Here is a 24,085-nt window from a genome sequence, read left to right as displayed (position 1 = left end):
CAATGGAATCTCCACTGATATCCTAGCAGGAGGGAAACCTGTTTCATGAGCTCGGAGGAGAATGGCTGTCCGTTATCTGAGTACACGACACGAGGCAAGCCGTACCGTGGGAAGAATTCTTGAACCAGCTGCCTGGCAGTGGTCGGAGCAGTGTAATCTGGGACTGGATATGCTTCGGTCCAACGGGAAAGTGCACAAACAACTACGAGGACGTACTTAAATCCTCGACAACGGTCCATCTGGATATAATCCATCTGGAGGACTTCAAAAGGGTGATCGGGAGGATGGAATCCACCTTGCTCTACAGGGACGCTTTTACCTGGATTGAACTGGCAACAGATCATGCAAGTACGCACTTTCTGTTTTGCTGCTGCTCGTAAGTGTTTGTTGTACCAGAGATTCTGTAAACTGTCTAGCATAGCTTTTTCTCCTAGGTGTGCTGGACTATGTGCTGTATTTATTATGACTTGAACCATAGAGTCGGGGAGAAACCATGTAGATTTCCCCTTCGTCATCCAACCTTGATCTGTCTGAATCCCTCCTAGTTCAGTCCATTTCTTTATTTCATCTGAAGTAGCATGTGTCTGAATATCGATTACATCTAGTGTGGGATCCCTAACTGTCATACAATGTGTCTGTTCTATTGTCTTTGTCATATCAGTTGTCTGGGTGTGAGTCAATGCTGTATGTTTTGCTGTTTGGTGTGCCAGGTCGTTACCCTGGGAAACAGAATCTGTAACTTTAGTATGTGCTTTACACTTCATGATGGATATGCCTGAAGGGAGATGTATTGCATCTAACAGTGCTTGAATGAGGGGACCGTGTTGGATCTTGGCACCGTGAGAGGTCAGAAAACCTCGTTCTTGCCATAACACTCCGAAGTTGTGTACGACTCCGAAAGCATAACGGGAATCTGTGTATATGTTAACGTTTCTGTTCTTGGCTAGTATACAGGCTCGGGTCAGAGCGATGAGCTCCGCTGCTTGAGCGGACAGTGTATCAATACGATATGTTTCTTTAACTTCAGTTTCAGTGGTCACTGCATACGCGGCCACTAGTTCTCCTGTGTTTGTTCTCATACATGAACCATCCACATAAAGTGTCAGGTCTGCATTTGTCAGTGGAACATCTGTTAAGTCTCGTCGGGGCTTTGTTACTGCATTAATGATCTCTATACAATCATGCGGGGCTGAATTAGTCATACTCGAAGGTAACAATGTTGCGGGATTCAGAATGTTGCAGCGTCTGATTTCTATGTGTGGCTGGAATAGCGTCAGTTCATAACCTGTCAGTCGTGCTATAGTCAAGTGTTGAGTCTGAGTTCTGTTTAAAAGAACCTCTACAGAATGTGGAACTTGTACTGTTAATGGATGTCCTAAAACAATTGAGTCGCTCTGTCTGATTGCTAGGGCCGTTGCTGCTACTGACTTTAAGCACGCAGGGAGTGCCTGGGCTACTGAATCCAATGTACTTGAAAAATAAGCGCAAGGCTTATGTGATCCTGCTTGATCTTGAGTGAGGACAGACAACGCTGTACCATCACGTTCTGTAACAAAAAGTGTAAAAGGTTTGCTGTAACATGGTGTTGCTAAAACTGGTGCTTGACATAAAGCTTTCTTTAATTTCTCAAAAGCCTGTGTATGTTCCTGAGTCCAAGGAAGGGCAGTCGAAGTCGCTGCCTCCTGTGTTGTCAACTGAATGAGTGGTTTAGCTAGAAATGCATATTGAGGAATCCATTGTCTGCAGTACGAGGTGAGGCCTATAAAGGCCCGCACTTCCTTTTGTGTCTGGGGTTGTGGCATATTTACAATTAACCTGATACGGTCAGGAGTGAGCTGTCTCCCCACTTTGGACAGCAAGTGACCCAAGTACACAACTTGCTGAACACAGAATTGTAGCTTCGAAGGAGACACCTTGTGTCCCTTGTCGGCCAGAAAATGTAAAACTGTCAGTGATGCTTGTTCACATTCGGGTTCACTTCGTGCGGTGATCAGCAGATCATCGACGTATTGCAGTAAGGCGGTGTTAACTGGCATTTGAATACAATCGAGTTGTCTTTTCAGTGCTTGGCTATAGATGCTGGGGCTTTCTGTGAATCCTTGAGGTGCGCGTGAAAATTTGAAACTTCGTCCATTTAAACTGAATCCGAAGAGGTATTGGCTCTCTGGATCAATGGGCACACTGAAGAAGGCGTTCTTGAGGTCAATTACAGTAAAGAACGTTGCTTCTGAATCAATAGCAGTCAATAGGGAAGAGATGTCGGGGACCACAGGGTACTGTGGAACAATGCATTTATTCAGTTTCCGTAAATCAATCACCAGCCGATATACTGGCGGTGCATTGGGATCAGTACGTTTAAGAATCGGAATGATAGGGGAATTACAGATATTGGAGTCGGTCTCTACGACTACTCCTTGGGCAATGAGCTCTTCAATTATTTCCAGTAAAGCCACTACAGCATCGGGTGGTAACTTGTATTGTCTGATTCGCGGTAAAACAACACCTGGCTTTAGTGTAACACGGTATGGTGTGATATGCATGCAGCCTACATCGGTTGGGCCTTGTGCCCACATGTATTCTGGTACATTTTTCAATCTGACATCAAACTCTCGTAATACATAGTGACCCTTAAAGTCACGCAAGAAAAGTCTAACTCCTTCCGGAGAACAACATATCACAGCTCCTAGAGCCTTCAATGTTTTGATACCTAACAGATTTTCTGGACATGATTTCGTAAGTAACAAGTCTGTAATACGTGATAATGGACCCACAGCCAGAGGGACGGGTTTCGATACCTCATTTACAATAGGCTGTCCTGAAAAACCAAGGGAAATATTCTGTAAGCCTGAGAGGGGTGCCCCTGGGACTTCATTATGGCTGATTGTTGTGCGGCTTGCCCCTGTGTCAATTAAAAACTTTCTGTCTTTTCCCAATACTTGACTGTGTACATAAGGACCCTCTTGATCTACAGGAACCTCAATAAGAGGCAAGCCAACCTCCCTCTCTAGGCTGTTTCATGTGTATCGCTGATAATCGGGATAATCAGATTGGGCATACTGGCACATCTGCCGTGAAACTTGCTGCGTCGCGGCAATGGGCTGTGGCTGTGGCTGTGACTGTGATACCGCTGCTGTCTGTGCTGTATGTGGTGGAGCATGCATAGGTTGTGCGTTCTGTGAAGTCTGTTGCTGGCCCTGGTCCTGTCTAGGCGGATGCGGTCTTTCTTTCGTTTTACCTGTTGCTATATTGTGTTTCAGGACTGGGCATTCATGTACGTAGTGACCTGGCTGCTTGCAATAGTTGCATGTCCCTTTAACGAGAGCTGCTGCATTTCCTGTCTGGGCCGTACCCTTTCTCTGGCCGTCGGCTGGAACCGACTGGGCCACTAACATTTTCATTTTTGTGTCTTTCATGCGTCTCTGTTCATGATCCTGTTCTTCTCTGATTCTGTTCTGGTGGTACTGTAACATCTGTAACATCTGGGATGGCGTATTTGCTTGCCATGTACTCTCAACCTTATATACACGGTTCTTAACTGATGTCAAGGAATTCTCGACTAATTTCGTTACAAAAAGATGCGGGTACGACTCGCTACCTGGTTTTAGGCCACTATTAATAATGAAACATTTCTCGAATCTTGAATAGAAGTCACTACTATCTTCATCGTGTTTCTGTTTACAGGCTGAGATTGCGTCCCAGTCTTCCTTTTTAGTGGTCAGCAATCTTGGCAGAACCTGTACTATCAAACCTGGTAATGCCTTAGCTTTCTCCCCAAGGCCTAGCCCTGGAGTACGAAGTTTTTCCTCGTCTTCTATTTCTGTCCTGTTGGACAGGCCACATGAAGGGCCGCTCTCCCCCGGCCCAACCAGGCCTGAGTCCAGTCCCGCAAGTACCACACACCACCATTGCACGTCCTCCGTCCCCTCAGGGACCCCTGCCCTCGAGCATGTTGACCTCGTGGGTCCGATCCACTGCCGGCCCACGCGCCCAGCCTGGGGCGCCATCTTGGACACTCCACCACGAGGCCGCCTGGCCCCCGATCGACCTCAACCCTGGGCCTGGCCCGGCCTCAGACATTCCGGCACCACCCTCCACCCAGGAGGTGAGCGGGCTACTTGGCAAGTCAATGGGAGAAAGAGGTGCCGATGGCTCTCCCCCACCAAGTGCCGCTCGCCCATCGCCTCCCCGGGCGCTGGCTCCACCCCCCTGCTGGGTGTCTGGACTCCCTCATCCCGGACCTCCCGACCTCCAAGTGCGAGGGTCCGGACATCAAAGCACGCCAGCCCTATAACTGGGGCAGCTCCAGAGCAGGAAGGCAGTTGTATCTTGGAGTCGAGAGACGTAAAGAGGAACTCATCCTTGACAGACTACTGGCGCTGCCGTAGCTCTGTCTCGTGCACCATCGTCCTGCCTGTTGGCGCTGCCACAGCCTTCGCAACCTCCTTATCCTTCATCGTCGTCGGGACCTGCTGGCGTGGCCGCGGACCGTTGTAACCGTCATCTTCACCGGGACCTGCAGGCTCCGCCGCGGACCGTCGTTTTCCTTCGTCCATCTCGGGACCTGCCTGGCTCCGCCGCGGCCCGATCATCTAGAACGCCGAGCTCGAGGATTGAGAGCTATTTTTCACTCATTGGTAACAAAGACTGTCCCGCTACCCTTTTCCTAAGCCAGAGACTAGAACCGAGGGGACCCCTGAGTCCAGACCTCCTTGTATCATATTATCGTAACCTAAGAAGTGCCTATAAAGTCTCGTTAACCGTCAATCTTGTGTGGTGTCCGTCTGTGGGGGGGAAGTTACTTGTCTGTACAGTCGTTGGAGACGGCTCTCCCCGGAGACCTCTCCCCGTAATCTCGGCCGACCCTCCCGGTCCGTCTAACATTGGTGGCCAGCGGCGCGATTCGAATCACCGCGTAACGTACAGAGAGTAGCTCACCCCACGACGAAATCACAATGACGACTAAAGAAAGCGGATCAACCGAGAAATTCCAAATGGAGAAACTGGAAGAGTACAGCCATCGTGAACTAAAACAATTCTGCATCGAACTGGGTATCACTACCACCGGACTAAGCACCAAAGACGATTTCAAGCATGCCCTAGAATCTTGGGCAGAGACCGGGGCTGCCGGAACCCCCGATCAAAGCACCGCAGAAAGAACCACCACGGCCCCTGAAGGGCAAAGAACGGGTCTCTCGCAAGACGAGATCCAGGAAAGAGAAAGAACCCGACTACACGAGCTGAAAATGGCCCGACTCAAAATGGACATTGAACTCAAGCTGGCCGAACAAAAAATCAACTTAGAGCACCTGCGTCTCCGAGAAGAAAGAGAGGAGAAACAGAGACAAAGGGAGCTCGAGGAAAAGAAACTGGCGTACGAACACGAACGGAACCTAGCCGAGATCAACCTGCGCAAGCAGAATAAAGAAACAGGGGTGCCCGAGCGACCCCACACCTCAGGGGCCCCAGAGAAAAAAGTACACATCCCCAAGGATGTTGTCCGAGAATATTTTCGAGAGGACGACATCCAGCAATGGTTTAAGGCCTACGAAATCGCGATGACTGCACACCGGATCGATAGAAGCGATTGGGGAGCCGGTCTATGGGGGAGATTCCTCAATGAGGGCCGCGATACCCTGCTACAGCTCCCGGACCACCAGATGACCTCCTATGACCATATGAAAGCGGCACTCCTCACCCGCTATGGCCTCACACCCGAGATGTACCGTCAGAGGTTCCGAGACTGCACCCGCATCCCGGGTACAACTTGGGTGGACTATGTAACATACTTCAGCCGAGCCTTCGAGGGCTGGATCAGAGGAAGCAATGTCACGACCTACGAACAACTGTTCAATCTAATGGTGTGGGAGCATCTGTCGAACAATTGCTTCATTGAACTCCGCCAGCACCTCCTCGACAGCAAGTTAACAGATCCCCGGCAGCTCGCCGCAGAAGCTGACCGGTGGGAGATCACCAGAGTGGGCCGGAATGGGTTCTACGAACAGAACCGGAAAAACAATGGTCAGCACCGACCCAGAGGAGGAGGAGGGGGCCAAGGGCGAGGAAAAGACAACGCTCCGACCGCCCCCGCAACCAGCACCACCCCCCCCGGCCAACCGGGGCAGCACCCCGGCGCGACCGGGGTACAGAGCCAATGTCACGTGTCACCGATGCCAACGAGTCGGCCACTACGCAAACGACCCAAACTGCCCGCAGTACCAGAGCCCAAGACCCCGCCAAGTGGCCGCCGCGGCCCTAGGGGAAGAACAGATCTCCGAGGAGCAGGAAGAATACGAACAAGAGCATCAGGAGTGGGAGCCAGCCGCCATGGCTCTAGCATGCTTAGGGGGGAAAGACATGGTCCCGCGGGTCCCCCTACCCGCTAACACCCAGAAGTACAGCCAATGGGTGAGCATCAATGGACACCGGGCCGAAGCCCTTCGTGACACCGGGGCCAGTGTAACAGCCGTCCGCTGTCACCTGGTGACCCCAGAACAGTATCTACCGAACATTCTCTGCCCTGTACGATCAGCCGATAACTCGGAAAGTTTGTGTCGGATGGCCTGCGTCCCTTTCGAATGGGGAGGGGTCTCCGGCATGTTGAAAGTAACAGTCCGAGACGACGCCCCCGTAGACTGCCTCCTTGGAAATGACCTTGAAAGCTCTCCGTGGGCAGCCGTGGAGCGAAGAGAACACCTGGGGATGTTAGGCGTCCCAGACTGGGCGTGCGTCACCACCCGGTCCATGGCCGCCCGTGCCAACCACCGCCCAGAAGAACCCGAATGGCCGGCGCCACCGCCTCCGGTCGCCCCAGCCGAAACCACCGACCATGACATCCCCCCCGAACCAGCTCAACCCTCCGACCTCGCTAACCTCGAACAGTGGTCTCAAGAAGGAGGGCCCACGCAAGAACAATTCCGCCAAGAACAGAAGACCTGTCCCTCCCTCGAGGGACTCCGCCAGCAAGCGCTCGCCCAAAGCGCAGGGGATACCCCCGGAACTCATTGGGTCTACTGGGACAATGATCTGCTGTACAGCGAGCAAAGAATCGCCGAGCTGGGGGCCAATCGAGTATTAGTGGTGCCCCTCCGTTTTAGAGACTTTCTGCTAAACCTGGCCCACGATGTCCCCCTGGCAGGGCACCTGGGACAGGACAAAACCTACAGTCGCCTAGTGACCCACTTCTTCTGGCCCAAAATGAGGAACGATGTGCACCAGCATTGCCGATCTTGCCCCACGTGCCAAGCCAGTGGAAAGAGCGGCCGCAAACTAAAGGCCCCCCTGCAACCTTTCCCTGTGGTCACTACCCCCTTTGAGAGAGTCGGAATAGACATTGTGGGGCCCTTGGACCCGCGCACAAAACAAGGCCATCGATTCATCTTGGTGCTAGTGGACCACGCCACCCGCTACCCTGAGGCTGTTCCTCTGCGAACTGTGACAGCCCCGGTAGTCGGCCGGGCCCTGATGGGGATCTTCTCCCGTGTGGGCTTCCCCCGAGAAGTCGTCAGCGACAGAGGCACGAACTTTATCTCTAAATACATGAAATCCCTCTGGCAACAGTGCGGGGTCACCTACCGATTCACGACCCCCTATCACCCCCAAGGGAACGGACTTGTTGAGCGGTTCAACCGCACGCTAAAGGGAATGATCGGGGGGTTGGAAGAGCCCCTCCGTCGCCAGTGGGATGTGCTGCTGCCGTGCCTCCTCTTCGCCTACCGAGAGGTCCCTCAGAAATCCCTAGGCTTCAGCCCATTTGAACTGCTATATGGACACCCAGTGCGGGGGCCGCTCAGCCTAGTCAAAGAGGGCTGGGAGATGCCTCCGTTAAAGAACCCTCCAGATGTCTTCCGGTACCTCCTCACCCTCCGCAACCAGACCCGGCGGTTCAGAGAACTAGCGAAAGCCAACCTAGAGGCCAGTCAAGAGGACATGAAAAAATGGTATGACCAGAATGCCTCATCCATTGAATTCGAACCTGGCCAACAGGTATGGGTGATGTCCCCCACTGAGCCATGCGCCCTACAAGACAAATGGACGGGGCCCTTCAAAGTAATCGAGCGCAAGGGTCCTGCCACCTATCTCATCGACATGGAATCCTCCCGGAACCCTCTCCGGGTCCTCCACGCTAACAGACTAAAGCCCCACTTTGTGCGAACAGAGCTCAGCCTCCTGATGGCCACAGACAATGGGGTTGAAGAAGACTCCGAGCCTCTCCCTGACCTCCTACGGACTCAAGAGCAAGACGGCTCCGTGGATGGGGTCCGGCTCTCGGAGGCCCTCACCAGAGAACAACGCCAAGAGTGTCAAGCCCTCCTATCACAGTTCGCCAGCCTGTTCTCCCTCACCCCAGGTGTCACTTCCTGGTGTGTGCACGATGTGGACACCGGGGACAGCCCCCCTATCCGCCACCGGGCCTACCGCGTGCCAGACCGGGTACGGGCCTGCATCCAGGAAGAAATAGCCAAGATGCTCACGCTCGGGGTCATCGAGCCCTCAGACAGTCCCTGGGCCAGCCCTGTCGTACTGGTCCCCAAAGCAGCTGCCCCCGGCACCACACCAGAACTCCGGTTCTGCGTCGACTAACGGGGCTTGAATGCGGTCACCAGAACAGACGCACATCCCATCCCCCGGGCAGATGAACTAGTCGACCGAATGGGAGCTGCCCGCTACCTCAGCATCTTCGACCTGACAGCAGGCTATTGGCAGATCGGCCTCACACCCCGGGCGCAAGAACGTTCTGCCTTCTCCACCCCCGATGGCCATTACCAGTTCACGGTCATGCCCTTCGGCATGAAGAATGCCCCAGCAACATTCCAACGGCTCGTCAATCAGGTCCTGGCGGGGCTCGAAGGATTCAGCGCCGCCTACCTAGACGACATCGCTGTATACAGCCACCATTGGACCGAGCACCTCCACCACCTCCGAGCAGTGCTGCAAGCCCTTCAGCGAGCTGGCCTCACGATCAAGGCCAGCAAGTGTCAAATTGGGCAAGGGTCTGTAACCTACCTCGGACACCAGGTGGGAAGCGGCCTAGTGGCCCCTCTACAGCTGAAAATTGCCGCCATCCAGGCCTGGCAGCCCCCCATCACCCAAACCGAGGTACGAGCCTTCCTGGGCCTCACGGGCTATTACCGAAGGTTCGTGAAAGACTATAGTACCATAGTGGGGCCCCTCACAGAACTCACGTCAAAGAATCAGCCCAAGAAAGTCAACTGGACCCCAGAGTGTCAAACTGCATTTGAACAATTGAAGGCCGCCATGTGTTCCGCCCCTGTGCTCCAGGCCCCAGACTACAGCCGGGAGTTCGTCGTCCAGACGGACGCCTCCGACCAGGGCATTGGGGCAGTCCTGTCTCAAGTGAACATCGAAGGCCTTGATCAACCGGTGGCCTTCATCAGCCGGAGACTCCTACCACGGGAGCAACGCTGGAGCACCATAGAGAGGGAAGCCTTCGCTGTGGTATGGGCCCTCAAGAAGCTCCGGCCCTACCTTTTTGGCACCCACTTTCGGGTGCAGACCGACCACCGACCCCTGCAGTGGCTGATGCATATGCGGGGGGAGAACCCAAAGTTGCTACGCTGGTCCATCTCCTTGCAAGGTATGGACTTCACAGTCGAACACCGGCCTGGGCCAGATCACGCCAACGCGGATGGCCTGTCCCGGTTTTTCCGCCTCGACGAGGAGAGTCCCCAAGAGGATGGGTAACTCTCCCCGCCTTCAGCTGGGGGGGACGCATGTTGGACAGGCCACATGAAGGGCCGCTCTCCCCCGGCCCAACCAGGCCTGAGTCCAGTCCCGCAAGTACCACACACCACCATTGCACGTCCTCCGTCCCCTCAGGGACCCCTGCCCTCGAGCATGTTGACCTCGTGGGTCCGATCCACTGCCGGCCCACGCGCCCAGCCTGGGGCGCCATCTTGGACACTCCACCACGAGGCCGCCTGGCCCCCGATCGACCTCAACCCTGGGCCTGGCCCGGCCTCAGACATTCCGGCACCACCCTCCACCCAGGAGGTGAGCGGGCTACTTGGCAAGTCAATGGGAGAAAGAGGTGCCGATGGCTCTCCCCCGCCAAGTGCCGCTCGCCCATCGCCTCCCCGGGCGCTGGCTCCACCCCCCTGCTGGGTGTCTGGACTCCCTCATCCCGGACCTCCCGACCTCCAAGTGCGAGGGTCCGGACATCAAAGCACGCCAGTCCTATAACTGGGGCAGCTCCAGAGCAGGAAGGCAGTTGTATCTTGGAGTCGAGAGACGTAAAGAGGAACTCATCCTTGACAGACTACTGGCGCTGCCGTAGCTCTGTCTCGTGCACCATCGTCCTGCCTGTTGGCGCTGCCACAGCCTTCGCAACCTCCTTATCCTTCATCGTCGTCGGGACCTGCTGGCGTGGCCGCGGACCGTTGTAACCGTCATCTTCACCGGGACCTGCAGGCTCCGCCGCGGACCGTCGTTTTCCTTCGTCCATCTCGGGACCTGCCTGGCTCCGCCGCGGCCCGATCATCTAGAACGCCGAGCTCGAGGATTGAGAGCTATTTTTCACTCATTGGTAACAAAGACTGTCCCGCTACCCTTTTCCTAAGCCAGAGACTAGAACCGAGGGGACCCCTGAGTCCAGACCTCCTTGTATCATATTATCGTAACCTAAGAAGTGCCTATAAAGTCTCGTTAACCGTCAATCTTGTGTGGTGTCCGTCTGTGGGGGGGAAGTTACTTGTCTGTACAGTCGTTGGAGACGGCTCTCCCCGGAGACCTCTCCCCGTAATCTCGGCCGACCCTACCGGTCCGTCTAACATGTCCATATAATCTTTTTGTCTCCCACCTCCCATTCTCTTTCTTTCAGTTTCTCGTAGATGCCGGTAGGCAACAATACCTTTAACAATTTCATAACATCAGCATATGTGTAATCTCCCATCAGTAACATGTCTTTAAGTTCTCTGTGAAAACCTGCAGGGTCTTTATCGTGACATGGTAATAGTTTCTTCATCTCCAATAGTTCTAACTTGGTCAGCGGTGCGTATACATACACACGTTTCAAGGTATTATCGGTACCCATAACTGGATGTACTTCTCGTAAAGGGTTCTGTCTTTCAAGACGCTCCATATGATACATTTTTCTTTCTGGGGGCGGAGCGGGAACATATTGTGGGCCTAAGAAAGTGTTGTATCTGTGCCGTTGTTCTAGAATTATTTGTATTAACTTGGTACTTAGGCCTCTCCATCTATCCATGAGTAGTGCTTCTAATGTATCGTGTAAGGGACCTGGATCAGAATGTTTATTTCTGTATAACGTGAGGAGGTGCTGAATCATATATATACCTGCTAATTTCTGCTCGTCTGGGGATAGGTTCAGAAATGTCTGCGCTACTGTGTCATCATTGTATATATTAGGATTGTCAGCCCATAGTACTGCTGACCGGGCTAGTTCTTGTTCATCCATAGAATTGAGTACATGGTACCCCATTCGTTCTCGAAGCATTTTATCAGTGTCTTGGAACAGATATTCAGGAGAATTCGGTTTTGATATGCCAGAGAGAAAAACTCTCTTGCTTTCTGGACGAATGCCTTTCCTAAGGTAAGTTCCCTTACCTACATACGCTATCGTATCGGTAGTTGTTTCTGGTTCTTCAGGTCCCTCCTCCTCCTCGGAGGAAGCATTTTCTTTTTCTTTTTCGTGTATTTCTATTACTGCTTTTCTTATTTTCTTGTACATACTAGCTATACAATTCACTTTATCATGTTTTCCTTCGGCTATATTTTGACCCCACCTGTTTAGTGCTTCCATTTCATCCTGTTCTGTCTCAGGCCTGTCTCGTTCTCTTATTAAGCAATTTATGAAAAAACGTAATATGTATGCTTGAGTGTCAACTTTCTGATGTGCCAGGGCCTCCTTAATACTTTCAGGATTTTCCCCAGTCTGGACAAAATGATATATTCTATCTAGATGATCAGTCATCCCTGAGAATAACACTAGGTAATCTGTAGCTTGTCGCAAGCGTAGTGATGCTATCAACATTCTATCGTCTTTGCCGGGTACTGGATCGTATCTGCAAACTGGAAGTTGTTCTTTGAGTATGTCGAGACGGGGTGACTGGAGTATAGGGTGCTTCTGCATGTCCCTAAGGTGTAATCTGTGTGTTGCTGGCGGGGTCTGGTAACCCCCGGTCGCACCTCCTGAGGCGGAGGCTTGGGCATTATCCCTCTGTGGAGTCTGTATGTGTACTTGAACTTGTCTCTTAATAGGATCAGGTAAAAACGGATTTGGTATCTTAACCTTAGGTGTGGGAAGTGGTGGGGGTGGAGGGACGACAGGCTTTCGGACGAGGGAACTTTGTTGCGGTAATGGCGGAATATGGTCTGGAGGCGGGTTGCCACCTCCGTCCCCGTCAGTAGGCGGGGCGCGTGAATTGGTGTAAGCGGGTGCTACGTCGTCTAGATAGGAAGCAAGGAATATGTCTTTGGTAGTCCTGTGATTTACTTTAGTTGGAACCAATGGTGATGGCAGATTTTCGGTATTTCTGAAGTGGCTTCAGGCGAACCCTCGGCCACTAAGTACATGCCATTTACAAGATTGTTTCGCGCGCGGTCTACTTGTTCTGATTTCACTCGGATTCCTTCAGTAACTAATTCGTTTTCTCGGACTTTATCCGATGCCTCTCTAAGTCTGTCTTCTTTTCGTAGTTCTTTCTCGACTCGTTTAAGTGATTCTTTACGCCATAATTCTATGGCATCTTTCTGTGATTGTCTGGCTTTCTTTCTCCATAGTGCTTCTTCTACTTTCAGGATGCACTCAGCATCCCACGTTCCTGTAACGGGCCATCTGTGTCTCTCGTCTAGATGCTTAGTATAATCGGCCCATAAATCTAGATACAATATGGCGTCTATGCCATGCTTATGGTACATGAAATTTCCAGGCGTGTCCCTAGGGGGGATAGGAATTTCTTCCTCTAGTATCCCTTTCCTAGTTCCTATCTGCTTTAACTTATTGAAAAACGGCATCTTGTTTCTTAGTACTGAATACTCAACACTTGTTACTTACTTCTGAATACAGCTAGTTACACAAAAACACAATAATGTACATCAAACAGTCACTCATACCACGACATTAATCACATTGAAAACATATGGACATATATCTCTACCCTAGATACTGGATGTACTGCTAAACAGCACAGATACACTGTCGAAGACAGTGCAAGAACTTGAATAACTGATATACTGCTAAACAGTACAGATACACTGTCTAAAACAGTGCAGACCGTGTTTGTGTACCCAAACCCGTCTTTACCGGATACATAATAATGCACCCGTCTAGATAAGTCCCAGCAATGGTACTCACCGGGGAGCACGGAATCGGAAGGCCTCGGAAAACTCGACTGGACTGGACCGGACTGGGCTCGACTCGACACGTGGATACTTCGGAAACTGGTGGGCCTCTTGACACCTCGGACCTTGCTTCTTTCGGCTAGGCTCTGGTCGGGATCCTCCGCACTCCTCACCGCCTCGTCTGGGTGCTGATCGCAGTCTCCGTCACCTCCGTGGGCCAGAGGGAGAAACAGGAAATCCTGCGGGTACGCGTAGTTCCGTCTTGACTGATGGCAGGGGGCAAAGCTTGCAACGCACCAACCGGCGCGTGGGGTGGGGGAGGGGCCCCTGTTCGGGCGCCAAAATAATGTGGTAAATATTTGATTTACCGTCCTAATTTCTATGCAGGTAAGTACTTTAACAAAAATAACTCAATCGGAAAGAAAGAGGCAGAGTCCGTGGTGTTAGAGTTCTTAGGGGTTTTATTCCTTAAAAAGGAATGGTCATGGTACCAGATCGGATATCGTGTTCCTGCCACCACTGGGGTGCAGGAAGGGATAGAGCAATATTTTATTGACAATACATAGCTTATATACTTAAATCATACAATAGAAACCAATACAGTAGGCGTAACAGCTGAGAGAAGCAAGATAAGAGCACACACGTGGTAGTGATACGTAATTAGAAGGCGTGAACTGGGCGTGAACATAGAGGCGTGTGCTAGAAACGTCATAGGTAAGTGTCACGAGTAGGTGGGTACAAAGCAGAATTTGGCAATGTCAGCAGAAATCTGAGGCCTGGATGCGCGTGCAGGTGCATGACGTGTGATTGACGTGAAACTGGAGGGTGCAGGGGACTTGACATTTACACTGGCGGAAAGAGACAGAAGTCTGGCATGTCAGATCAACTCGTACCTCTATCATATCCGGTATCTGATGTTTAGGAACCATATTATCTAGAAGGAAAAGGTCTCTGGGGCAGAAGCTATTCTATACTGACTGTGAGTGCGTGTATAAGCGCCTAAGTGTCTGCATGGGAAGCGAGGGGGCATGGGCCTACCATGGTAACAGAGGCTATGAATTACTTGCACGGAGACAGTGAGGCCGGGCCCTTTGCTCTGCAGCTGGGGGAATGTTTACTTAGACTAGTAGGTAGAAATGCATTTTCGAGGAGCGGAACAGATCATTTGAAGGTTGAATTCAGTCTTGGCAGGCAGCAGGCTGAGCTAAACGCCGTTAGCCGCACAGGGAGTAAGGCAGAGGTCACGGGTACAGAGACAGCCCAGGCTGGGGCGTTCAGAGTCAGAAGGCAGGAAAAGGCTCGATGGCAGAATTCAGGGCCTACTTCGCCAGAGCTGAAAAACGTGTAAAGTACACCACAAAAAGACGTTGGCATAGCATACTTAGGAACGGAATATTCAACCCATTCAGGGTGGGTCTGAAAGAGGACATGTTAACGTTGGACGCAAATGTATTTGGGTCGTCATAGCTGGCACAGGAGGGAAGTTACATGCACTTTAAGCTGGTACATGGAGACGGTGGGGTACACGTTAGGGAACATTACTTGACCATAAAATTTATATTTCCTCACTTGGATAAGTCTGATGATTAAAATACAAGCTTCGGTTGACCAGCAGCATTGCGTGTCTTGTCTATCCAGCTGACTAATTATTAGGGTTAGCTTGACAACTTATATGCGTACATGATTTATTAATACTAAATCCTTAAAGTGTACGTAGAATGGGCTTTGGCCTATCCCAGAGGAGTATTTTTTCTTAGCCTCGTGTTGTTGGCTGTTTGGCATATCGTTCTGACTCCTATTGAGTACTTGTATTGCAAAGCATAAGGAAGTATTTTCCTCTGAAAAGTAAAGTGATTCGTCACACGAGATATTTCTTTCAGCTACATGTATACAGAAGCCAATAATTTTTTTTGTTTTGGGTTTTCAACGCAGCAGGCTGTTTAAATGTTTTAGTCATGAGTCAGTCTTAACCCATTAGTCTTTGTCTCTTTGTCTCTTCCACTGATTTTAGTTGCATATTTATTTCCTGTTGCTTTCCTGTGTGAATTTTCCCATCGTTTTTGCCATCTCTTAATGTTTCCTTTTTGTTGTTTACATGTAAAAGAAATTATTTGCCAAGGGCAATAGGTCTGGCTTTATTGATTTAACACGTGCAATACACACATGTACAATTGTTATTTCCACGTATTACCACCCAAACGCCAGGTCTAGTGGTCTTGACAATTCTTGGGTTTATGCATGACTTGCCTTTAGCTATCGTCTCTAAAGAAAGATTTATGTTTCTCAGGTCACTCGTTTGCGGTTCAGGCTGCCTTGCCTTGATCTTCGCATGAACAGTTATTGTTTTAATTTATGGTACATACATATTACAGATATTTTTCTATTGCTTTCTTAGGTACCAATATTTTTTGCAACTCAGACAAGACGTTCTCACAGGACGGTAAGATCACTTTTAAGTTTCTTTATTTTACACGATAATACAGTACTTTGATGGTTTTATGCTAAATTTAATCTAGTTTATAACAATTATTTTTGTTCCTTCTTTCAGCCTACCTTGCCCTTATAACACTGCTGTCCTTTTGGCATCGTATGCTGTTCAGTGTAAGTAATGCATTTTAATCTGTTATGTATCTGATCAGCATACAGACCACAGTCTGTTTTGATAGACTGTATACACGGGAACAAATGCATGATTCAACGCGGTACGACAGCAAAAGTTCACATAAACTGTGTTAGTGTGAGTGTACCGTAAACTGTGTGTTAGTGTGACGTGAACCGTGCTGTCTCCCCAGAGACGTCAGAGTATGTGAGCTTTTTACTGTTTAGCCCTATACCTTCTTCGATTGGATCAGTCATCTCAGTAGGGTAAACGGAACAGATAGGTGTATATTTTAGTTTTTAATGTTGCAGATTCAAAGATGAACACAGAAACCTGGAGAAGCACACTTCAGTGAGTAGGGTCCCGCACAGCACGCAACAATTAATACATTGTGGTGAGCTGATTTGAGTGTTCACCATTGCCTGTTTACAGCTCTATCCTGCAATTAGGTTGGGAAGGTGGCTGCTTGTTCCAGCCAGTTCGTGTGTACCATAGATTGAAGTTTGGACTACACTATCCATGTCACAGGCAGCTAGGGAACCCGCTTCAGAGAAGTTGTAGTATGTTGTCTTCAACAGAGGCACAGAATGACCCTCGTGCTCCTGTTTTGAGTCATCTGCAACACATTTTTTATTTGTCCCATGTCCCCGAAGAGAATATCCAAGCAGAGCAAACGAAGGACCTGATTGTTACTGGAGTGATGTATGTAGTGAGGCTACTTGGAAGATTTTTAGGCTGGGCTTGGAGGCACTTTTCCAGCTTGAAGTAGAGCATGGGAGACAGCAGTGCAGCATTTTACTATAAGGTATGGAAACCAGCTTGGCTGTCTTCCTTTTGTTACACCGCACTCAGTTATTTGTAGCTTTGTGTTGGACCCGGCCCGTTGGGCAGGTTCACCCCTAGACTTTTTGCTTTTTCCTAGCCTGTTTATGGAACCTGGTGTTGGTGATTTTAGGCCTCTGCGCACTTTTTCACTGTGGTACAGTGTAAAGTGCTTGAGCTCTCTGTATGTGTGGTGAGTGACCTGCCCTCCCATAGGAATGAATGGGGAATATGTATGCCCATGGTAGTTCCTGATGTGTGGGGAGTGCAGGGGCGAGTTTGGTATGAGCGAACTCGTGAGAATGAATGCTGCAAAATGATGTATGCGGCATGACTGTGTCTAGTCTAGAAGTACTACTTTTGGAAGTTGGCATAAGGTGGTCAACCAACAACTGTCTGCTTTCCTTGAAACCAACAACCTTCTCCGCCCCACACAGACAGGCTTCCGCCCTGGTCAAGGAACCGAGACAGCCCTTCTTAAAGTGGTTGAGGAGGCCAGATGCATCTTGGATTCAGGGGGATCGGTGTTACTGATCCTCCTGGATCTAAGCGCTGCATTTGACACGGTTGATCACAAAACTCTGATCAAGCGCCTCTCCAGTCTAGGAGTGAGGGGCATAGCCCTTAGCTGGCTTTCATCGTTCTTACAAGACAGAACATTCCAGGTTTGCGAAGGGAATGTGCGATCCGACACTCTCCCTCTCCAGTGTGGGGTACCCCAGGGCTCTTCACTGAGCCCTACACTTTTTAACACATACATGGCCCCCCTGGAAGACGTGGTCTCCCCTTTTGGGATAAAAGCCGTCACATATGCTGACGACACCCAAATGATCGTATCATTCTCACTTGAAGAGGATAAGCTCAAAAATCTACATGACTGTCTAGAAGGAATTCACACTTGGATGTCCACCTCAAGGCTCAAACTCAACGGCTCAAAAACTGAGCTTATGCTGCTGGGAAACAAAATATCATCCCTTCCCTCTGCCATGTGGCCAGCCTGTTTGGGCCCTATCCCACAACCCAAGACTGAATTAAAAAGTCTGGGTTTCTGGCTTGAACAAGACCTATCCCTGAAAACGCAAGCAAAAAAAACAGCTGGCACATGTGTGGGGTTACTGCGTTCCACCAGAAAGATCCTCCCACTTCTTCCAGGTCCCTCACAGAAATTGCTAATACAAGGTCTAGTCTTATCAAGACTGGACTATTGCAATGCCCTCTTTTTGGCGGCCCCAGAATCTACGATTAACATCCTTCAAAAAACACAGAATGCTGCGGCCAGGATCCTCACGGGGACCTCCCGTAGAGCTTCAGCCAAACCTGCCCTCAAGGAAGGGTCAAGTTTAAGGCCCTGTGTACCACTCACAAAGCTATGCAAAACCAAGGGCCTTCAATGCTGAAAGCAATGATCTTCCCATATACACCCAACAGGCCCCTACGCTCAGCCCAACATCATTTGGCCACGGTCCATAGAATCAAAAAAGCCCGAACGGGAGGACGCCGCTTCTCGGTCACAGCGGCTACCATCTGGAATGCTCTGCCATCTTATCTCCGTTCTGAAACTAATCTCATGAAATTCAGGAAGCTTCTTAAAACGCATCTGTTCCCTTTATAACTTTCCTCCCCACCACCGGTCTTCCACCCCAGAGGTTCTGCAATCTTCAGCGCTGGGACGCTCACGGGCAGCCATGCGCTATAGAAAACCCAAATTTCATTTCATTTCATTTCATTTCATTTCATTGTGTAAGTTGGTGCTAGCGTGTGATTGGCTGGTGAGCCTGGCCCAGAGTGCCTGGGCCTGCTTGTGGATTGACTGTCTGGTTTGAGGATGACAGGGGCTAGAGAGCCCAGGAGGTTGTCTGAAGCCAGCCCATGGATGAAAGGCAGCATCTGCTGCCAGGGAAGTGGGAGGAGATGGCACCTGATAGTGAAGGGCTGTGCCTGCCTAACTACAAAGCTGGCTCCACCTCCCGCTGGGCGACTGACACCTCTGTCCCTGATACTGAAGGGGACTTCCCTCTAAACCAGTCTAGCTGGTTCTCACACTGCCTGCTTCAAAGGACTTCAAAGGACTTCAAAGGATTTTCTGTGTATAAGAAGGGGCTGTGCCCCCTTCTAAAATGTTCTTGTTTTCAACTTGAATCTGCCAGGGGCATGCTGCTGCTGGGGCTCAGGGGAATCCCTGGGCCCTGCCCAGCTCCTGGACACCTGATGGACTTTCCCTGGGGGACCCTTTGCCTGTGGTCCCCTGCTGCAGACTACTGGGGACTTTTTGCTTGCTTTTGCCAAGGCTTATTCTAGCCTGGAAGTGCCTGGAGGACTTTGCTGCTGAGTGCGCCTGGGAGCGCTTTATTTTTAAACCCGTCTTGGTCCTTGTAGCGCTGGAGGCGCTATGGTTTGATTCCTAGCGCTGATAGCGCTTTATCTTTAATCCTGGGCTGGAGGGCGCGTGTTTTTGCCCCTTTAGCGCTTTGGAGCGCTTTATCTGGCCCAAGCGCTTAGTAGCGCTTTTATTCTGCATTTAATGGAGGCCGGTGCCCACCCGGCATTGCCCCGTGTTGTCACCGCTGCGGCCCGGGGGCCTGAAGGCGACCAGGAGCCGAGGAGAGGAGAACGAAGGGGCCGGGACCCGATTGGTCCCTCGCCGACCGGAGCCGCGCTCTGATTGGCCGTTGCAAGAGGCCTGCCCCCGAGAGTCGCGCTGGGATTGGCGGCCTGGCCCGCAGAGGCTCCGACGTCACTGGGAGGCTCGCCGCAAGAGCCGCGATGGGATTGGCCCATCGCTCGTGATCACCGCCGGGCCCGGGAAGAGAAGAGGCCGGGAGGAAGTTACTTCCGCTTCCCCCCCTTGCCTGGGGGAAGCCTGTGGCTGTGTTGCCGGTCTCCCGTGTGAAGTGGGAGACCGGAGGTGCTGCGCGCCTAGAGGTTGCGGCCCGGAATGGACGCCCGAGAGAGGAGCAAGGAGCCTGGAGCCTGGAGCCATGAGGGCTCCACTTCCCGAAGTCTCGGTCCCGAGATGGGGGACCGGGTGAAGCGTGGTGCGAACCCCCGCCCTGGTGAAGCAGCTGGTGAGTGACGCTGCTGAGGAGAAGGCGGGGGAGGAGGGAGCACCAAGGGGAGATCAGTGAGAGTCCCCGTGGGTGCGGGAGCGCACCCGCATTAGTTCTTGAGTGGCTCCCGCCTGATAGGGGGCCGCTCCACCGAAGGGGCCACGTTTGGAACTGGGGAGCCTGCGAGGCTCCAGGGGCAGTTGCAATTTAGAGCCTGAGAGGCCCGGGGGCCATTATTGATTTAGAGGCTCCCAAGTCGGCCACATTGTGTGGTCTGCTTAATTCAGACACTCTGTTCATCACCACCCCCTTTTATGAATCGTTTTTGGCCACTATAGGTGTGGCAGGGTATACTCAGACATGAGTCCCTTTCTCACTGCTCCATCAGGATTCAAGCAAGCCGGGCCGAAGACGGCTGAAATGCCAGAAACCGGTCCCCGGTAGCTTGTCTCCTTTCTGGTAAAGAATTGGCTTGGTAGTTTAGTCTGCCCTGTTCCCATGATGCACTGGGCCAGGGACAGACTGATTTGCATATAGCCAGGTTCTGAGCTGGGATGGGGCAGTGAGATAAATAACGGTGATGGATCAAGCCCGGATCTTTGGACTGGGTAAGAGTGGTCTGCTTAATTCAGACACTCTGTTCATCACCACCCCCTTTTATGAATCATTATTTTTAAACCCGTCTTGGTCCTTGTAGCGCTGGAGGCGCTATGGTTTGATTCCTAGCGCTGATAGCGCTTTATCTTTAATCCTGGGCTGGAGGGCGCGTGTTTTTGCCCCTTTAGCGCTTTGGAGCGCTTTATCTGGCCCAAGCGCTTAGTAGCGCTTTTATTCTGCATTTAATGGAGGCCGGTGCCCACCCGGCATTGCCCCGTGTTGTCACCGCTGCGGCCCGGGGGCCTGAAGGCGACCAGGAGCCGAGCCGAGGAGAGGAGAACGAAGGGGCCGGGACCCGATTGGTCCCTCGCCGACCGGAGCCGCGCTCTGATTGGCCGTTGCAAGAGGCCTGCCCCCGAGAGTCGCGCTGGGATTGGCGGCCTGGCCCGCAGAGGCTCCGACGTCACTGGGAGGCTCGCCGCAAGAGCCGCGATGGGATTGGCCCATCGCTCGTGATCACCGCCGGGCCCGGGAAGAGAAGAGGCCGGGAGGAAGTTACTTCCGCTTCCCCCCCTTGCCTGGGGGAAGCCTGTGGCTGTGTTGCCGGTCTCCCGTGTGAAGTGGGAGACCGGAGGTGCTGCGCGCCTAGAGGTTGCGGCCCGGAATGGACGCCCGAGAGAGGAGCAAGGAGCCTGGAGCCATGAGGGCTCCACTTCCCGAAGTCCCGGTCCCGAGATGGGGGACCGGGTGAAGCGTGGTGCGAACCCCCGCCCTGGTGAAGCAGCTGGTGAGTGACGCTGCTGAGGAGAAGGCGGGGGAGGAGGGAGCACCAAGGGGAGATCAGTGAGAGTCCCCGTGGGTGCGGGAGCGCACCCGCATTAGTTCTTGAGTGGCCCCAGCCTGATAGGGGGCCGCTCCACCGAAGGGGCCACGTTTGGAACTGGGGAGCCTGCGAGGCTCCAGGGGCAGTTGCAATTTAGAGCCTGAGAGGCCCGGGGGCCATTATTGATTTAGAGGCTCCCGAGTCGGCCACATTGTTGTTGGAGAGCAAGAGGGCTCGGGGCATATCGGGGCATATTGTCGTTGCCCGTCCCTAAAGGGCCCAGTTGTGTCTAAAGCCACGAGGGCTTCAAGGGCGGCCCCGGTTGGCAGTGGGTCGCCCCAACGCTTGGAGAGTCCAGGGAGGCTCCAGGGGGCATGTTGCTTTAGAGCCAGTGTGGCTCCAACGTTTGACCAGTGTTGGCCAGAGCCTGTGTGGCTCCAACGTGCGCAGTGTTTGTTTTAGAGCCTGTGTGGCTCAGGTGGCGCAGATTTGTTCTAGGGGCTACTGAGAGCCCTGCCACAGCTTTTTGATCCCAGTTGCCCAGCACTTTGTGGGCAGCTGCCACGTTTAGGCTTTTTAGGTCTCGCTATTCGATGCGCATGCGCATCGAGCTTGCGAGACTATAGGGCTTTAAACAAAGCTTACCTAACTGTGGCGATTTGGTGCTGTGCCCGTGGCTTTTAGGTCAATGCGCAAGCGCATTGACCTAAAATGCGCGTGCACAGCACCAAATCGCCAGCCATCTGTTCCCCAGCTTGGATCTCCTGGCTGCTCCTCCCCTAATTATCCGCACATCAAAGGCTGCTCCCGCCCCCTGCTTCACACTTCAAACGAATGCTACTGAGAGCATTTCCCGCCCGGCCGCTTTTAATTTCATTTCGCAAGCAGTTCCCCCTCCTCCCTCTCCTCCCTCTCCTGACTTTCTCCTGCCTGCCACACCAATCCTAACTGAGGCGCTGCTGCTCCAGTCCCTGTATTACTCCCACTCATCTATGATTAGGAATAAAAGACTGTCGGTTAAAAACAGTTTCAAGATAAAAATGGTTTCCCATTACTTTTGCAGAATGTTCTGCATTTCCTTAACCGCCTCCAACTCTCCGACTTTCACATGCACATACCACTTTGCTGATACTGACCGAGACATGCACTTTATAAGCAGGAAATAGAATTCTACAGGAAACAATACTACCGAAGACCATTCGAGGGTGTGAGCTCAATGCCACCGAAGAGTACGTACAATTATTATACTTAAAGTTCAGTCAACTACCCTTGATGCACGGACAACCTTTGAAGAAAGTGAAAAGCATGTACCCTCACCCTCACCCTCACTCACCCTCAACCCCTCACCCTCACTCACCCTCAACCCCTCACCCTCACTCACCCTCAACCCCTCACCCTCACTCACCCTCACCCTCACTCAACCCCTCACCCACCCTCACTCACCCTCACCCTCACTCACCCTCACTCACCCTCACCCACCCTCACCCTCACTCACCCTCAACCCCTCACCCTCACTCACCCTCACCCACCCTCACCCTCATTCACCCTCAACCCCTCACCCTCACTCAACCCCTCACTCACCCTCACTCTCACTCACCCTCACTCTCACTCACCCTCAACCCCTCACCCTCACCCACCCACACTCACACTCACCCTCACCCACCCTCACTCACACTCACCCTCACCCACCCTCACCCACCCTCAACCCCTCACCCTCACTCACCCACACTCACTCACCCTCAACCCCTCACCCTCACTCACCCTCACCCTCACTCACCCTCAACCCCTCACCCTCACTCACCCTCAACCCCTCACCCTCAACCCCTCACCCTCACTCACCCTCACCCTCACTCACCCTCAACCCCTCACCCTCACTCACCCTCAACCCCTCACCCTCACTCACCCTCAACCCCTCACCCTCACTCACCCTCACTCACCCTCAACCCCTCACCCTCAACCCCTCACCCTCACTCACCCTCACCCTCACTCACCCTAAACCCCTCACCCTCACTCACCCTCACTCACCCTCAACCCCTCACCCTCACTCACCCTCAACCCCTCACCCTCACTCACCCTCAACCCCTCACCCTCACTCACCCTCAACCCCTCACCCTCACCCTCACTCACCCTCAACCCCTCACCCTCAACCCCTCACTCACCCTCACTCTCACTCACCCTCAACCCCTCACTCACCCTCACCCTCACTCACCCTCAACCCCTCACCCTCACCCTCACCCTCACCCTCACTCACCCTCAACCCCTCACCCTCACTCACCCTCAACCCCTCACCCTCACTCACCCTCACCCTCACTCACCCTCAACCCCTCACCCTCACTCACCCTCAACCCCTCACCCTCACTCACCCCCACTCACCCTCACCCTCACTCACCCTCAACCCCTCACCCTCACTCACCCTCAACCCCTCACCCTCAACCCCTCACTCATCCTCACTCTCACTCATCCTCACTCACCCTCAACACCTCACCCTCACTCACCCTCACCCACCCTCAACCCCTCACCCTAACTCACCCTCACCCTCACTCACCCTCACCCTCACTCACCCTCAACCCCTCACTCGCCCTCACTCGCCCTCACTCGCCCTCACTCGCCCTCACTCGCCCTCACTCGCCCTCACTCGCCCTCACTCGCCCTCACTCGCCCTCACTCGCCCTCACTCGCCCTCACTCGCCCTCACTCGCCCTCACTCGCCCTCACTCGCCCTCACTCGCCCTCACTCGCCCTCACTCGCCCTCACTCGCCCTCACTCACCCTCACTCACCCTCACCCTCACCCTCACCCTCACCCTCACTCACCCCCTCACCCCCTCACTCACCCTCACTCTCACTCACCCTCACTCACCCTCACTCTCACTCACCC

At 52.5% G+C, this 24,085-nt stretch overlaps 1 protein-coding gene across 1 annotated transcript in view; it reads left to right on the top strand.

Moving 5' to 3' along the window:
• The window catches only part of PTPN4 (protein tyrosine phosphatase non-receptor type 4), a 1,255,365-nt gene that overhangs the window by 215,779 nt on the left and 1,015,501 nt on the right, over positions 1–24,085 (top strand). The window contains exons 6-7 of the mRNA XM_086957111.1: positions 15,716–15,760; positions 15,869–15,921. Coding sequence (XP_086813237.1) covers positions 15,716–15,760; positions 15,869–15,921 — 98 coding nt within the window. The remainder of the gene's footprint in view (positions 1–15,715; positions 15,761–15,868; positions 15,922–24,085) is intronic.

The sequence above is a fragment of the Lissotriton vulgaris genome, chromosome 2_1 (genome assembly GCF_964263255.1).
Source record: "Lissotriton vulgaris chromosome 2_1, aLisVul1.2, whole genome shotgun sequence".
Lineage (NCBI taxonomy): Eukaryota > Metazoa > Chordata > Amphibia > Caudata > Salamandridae > Lissotriton > Lissotriton vulgaris.
Note: the sequence above shows the minus strand (reverse complement) of the source record. Positions and strands in the feature narration are given on the sequence as shown.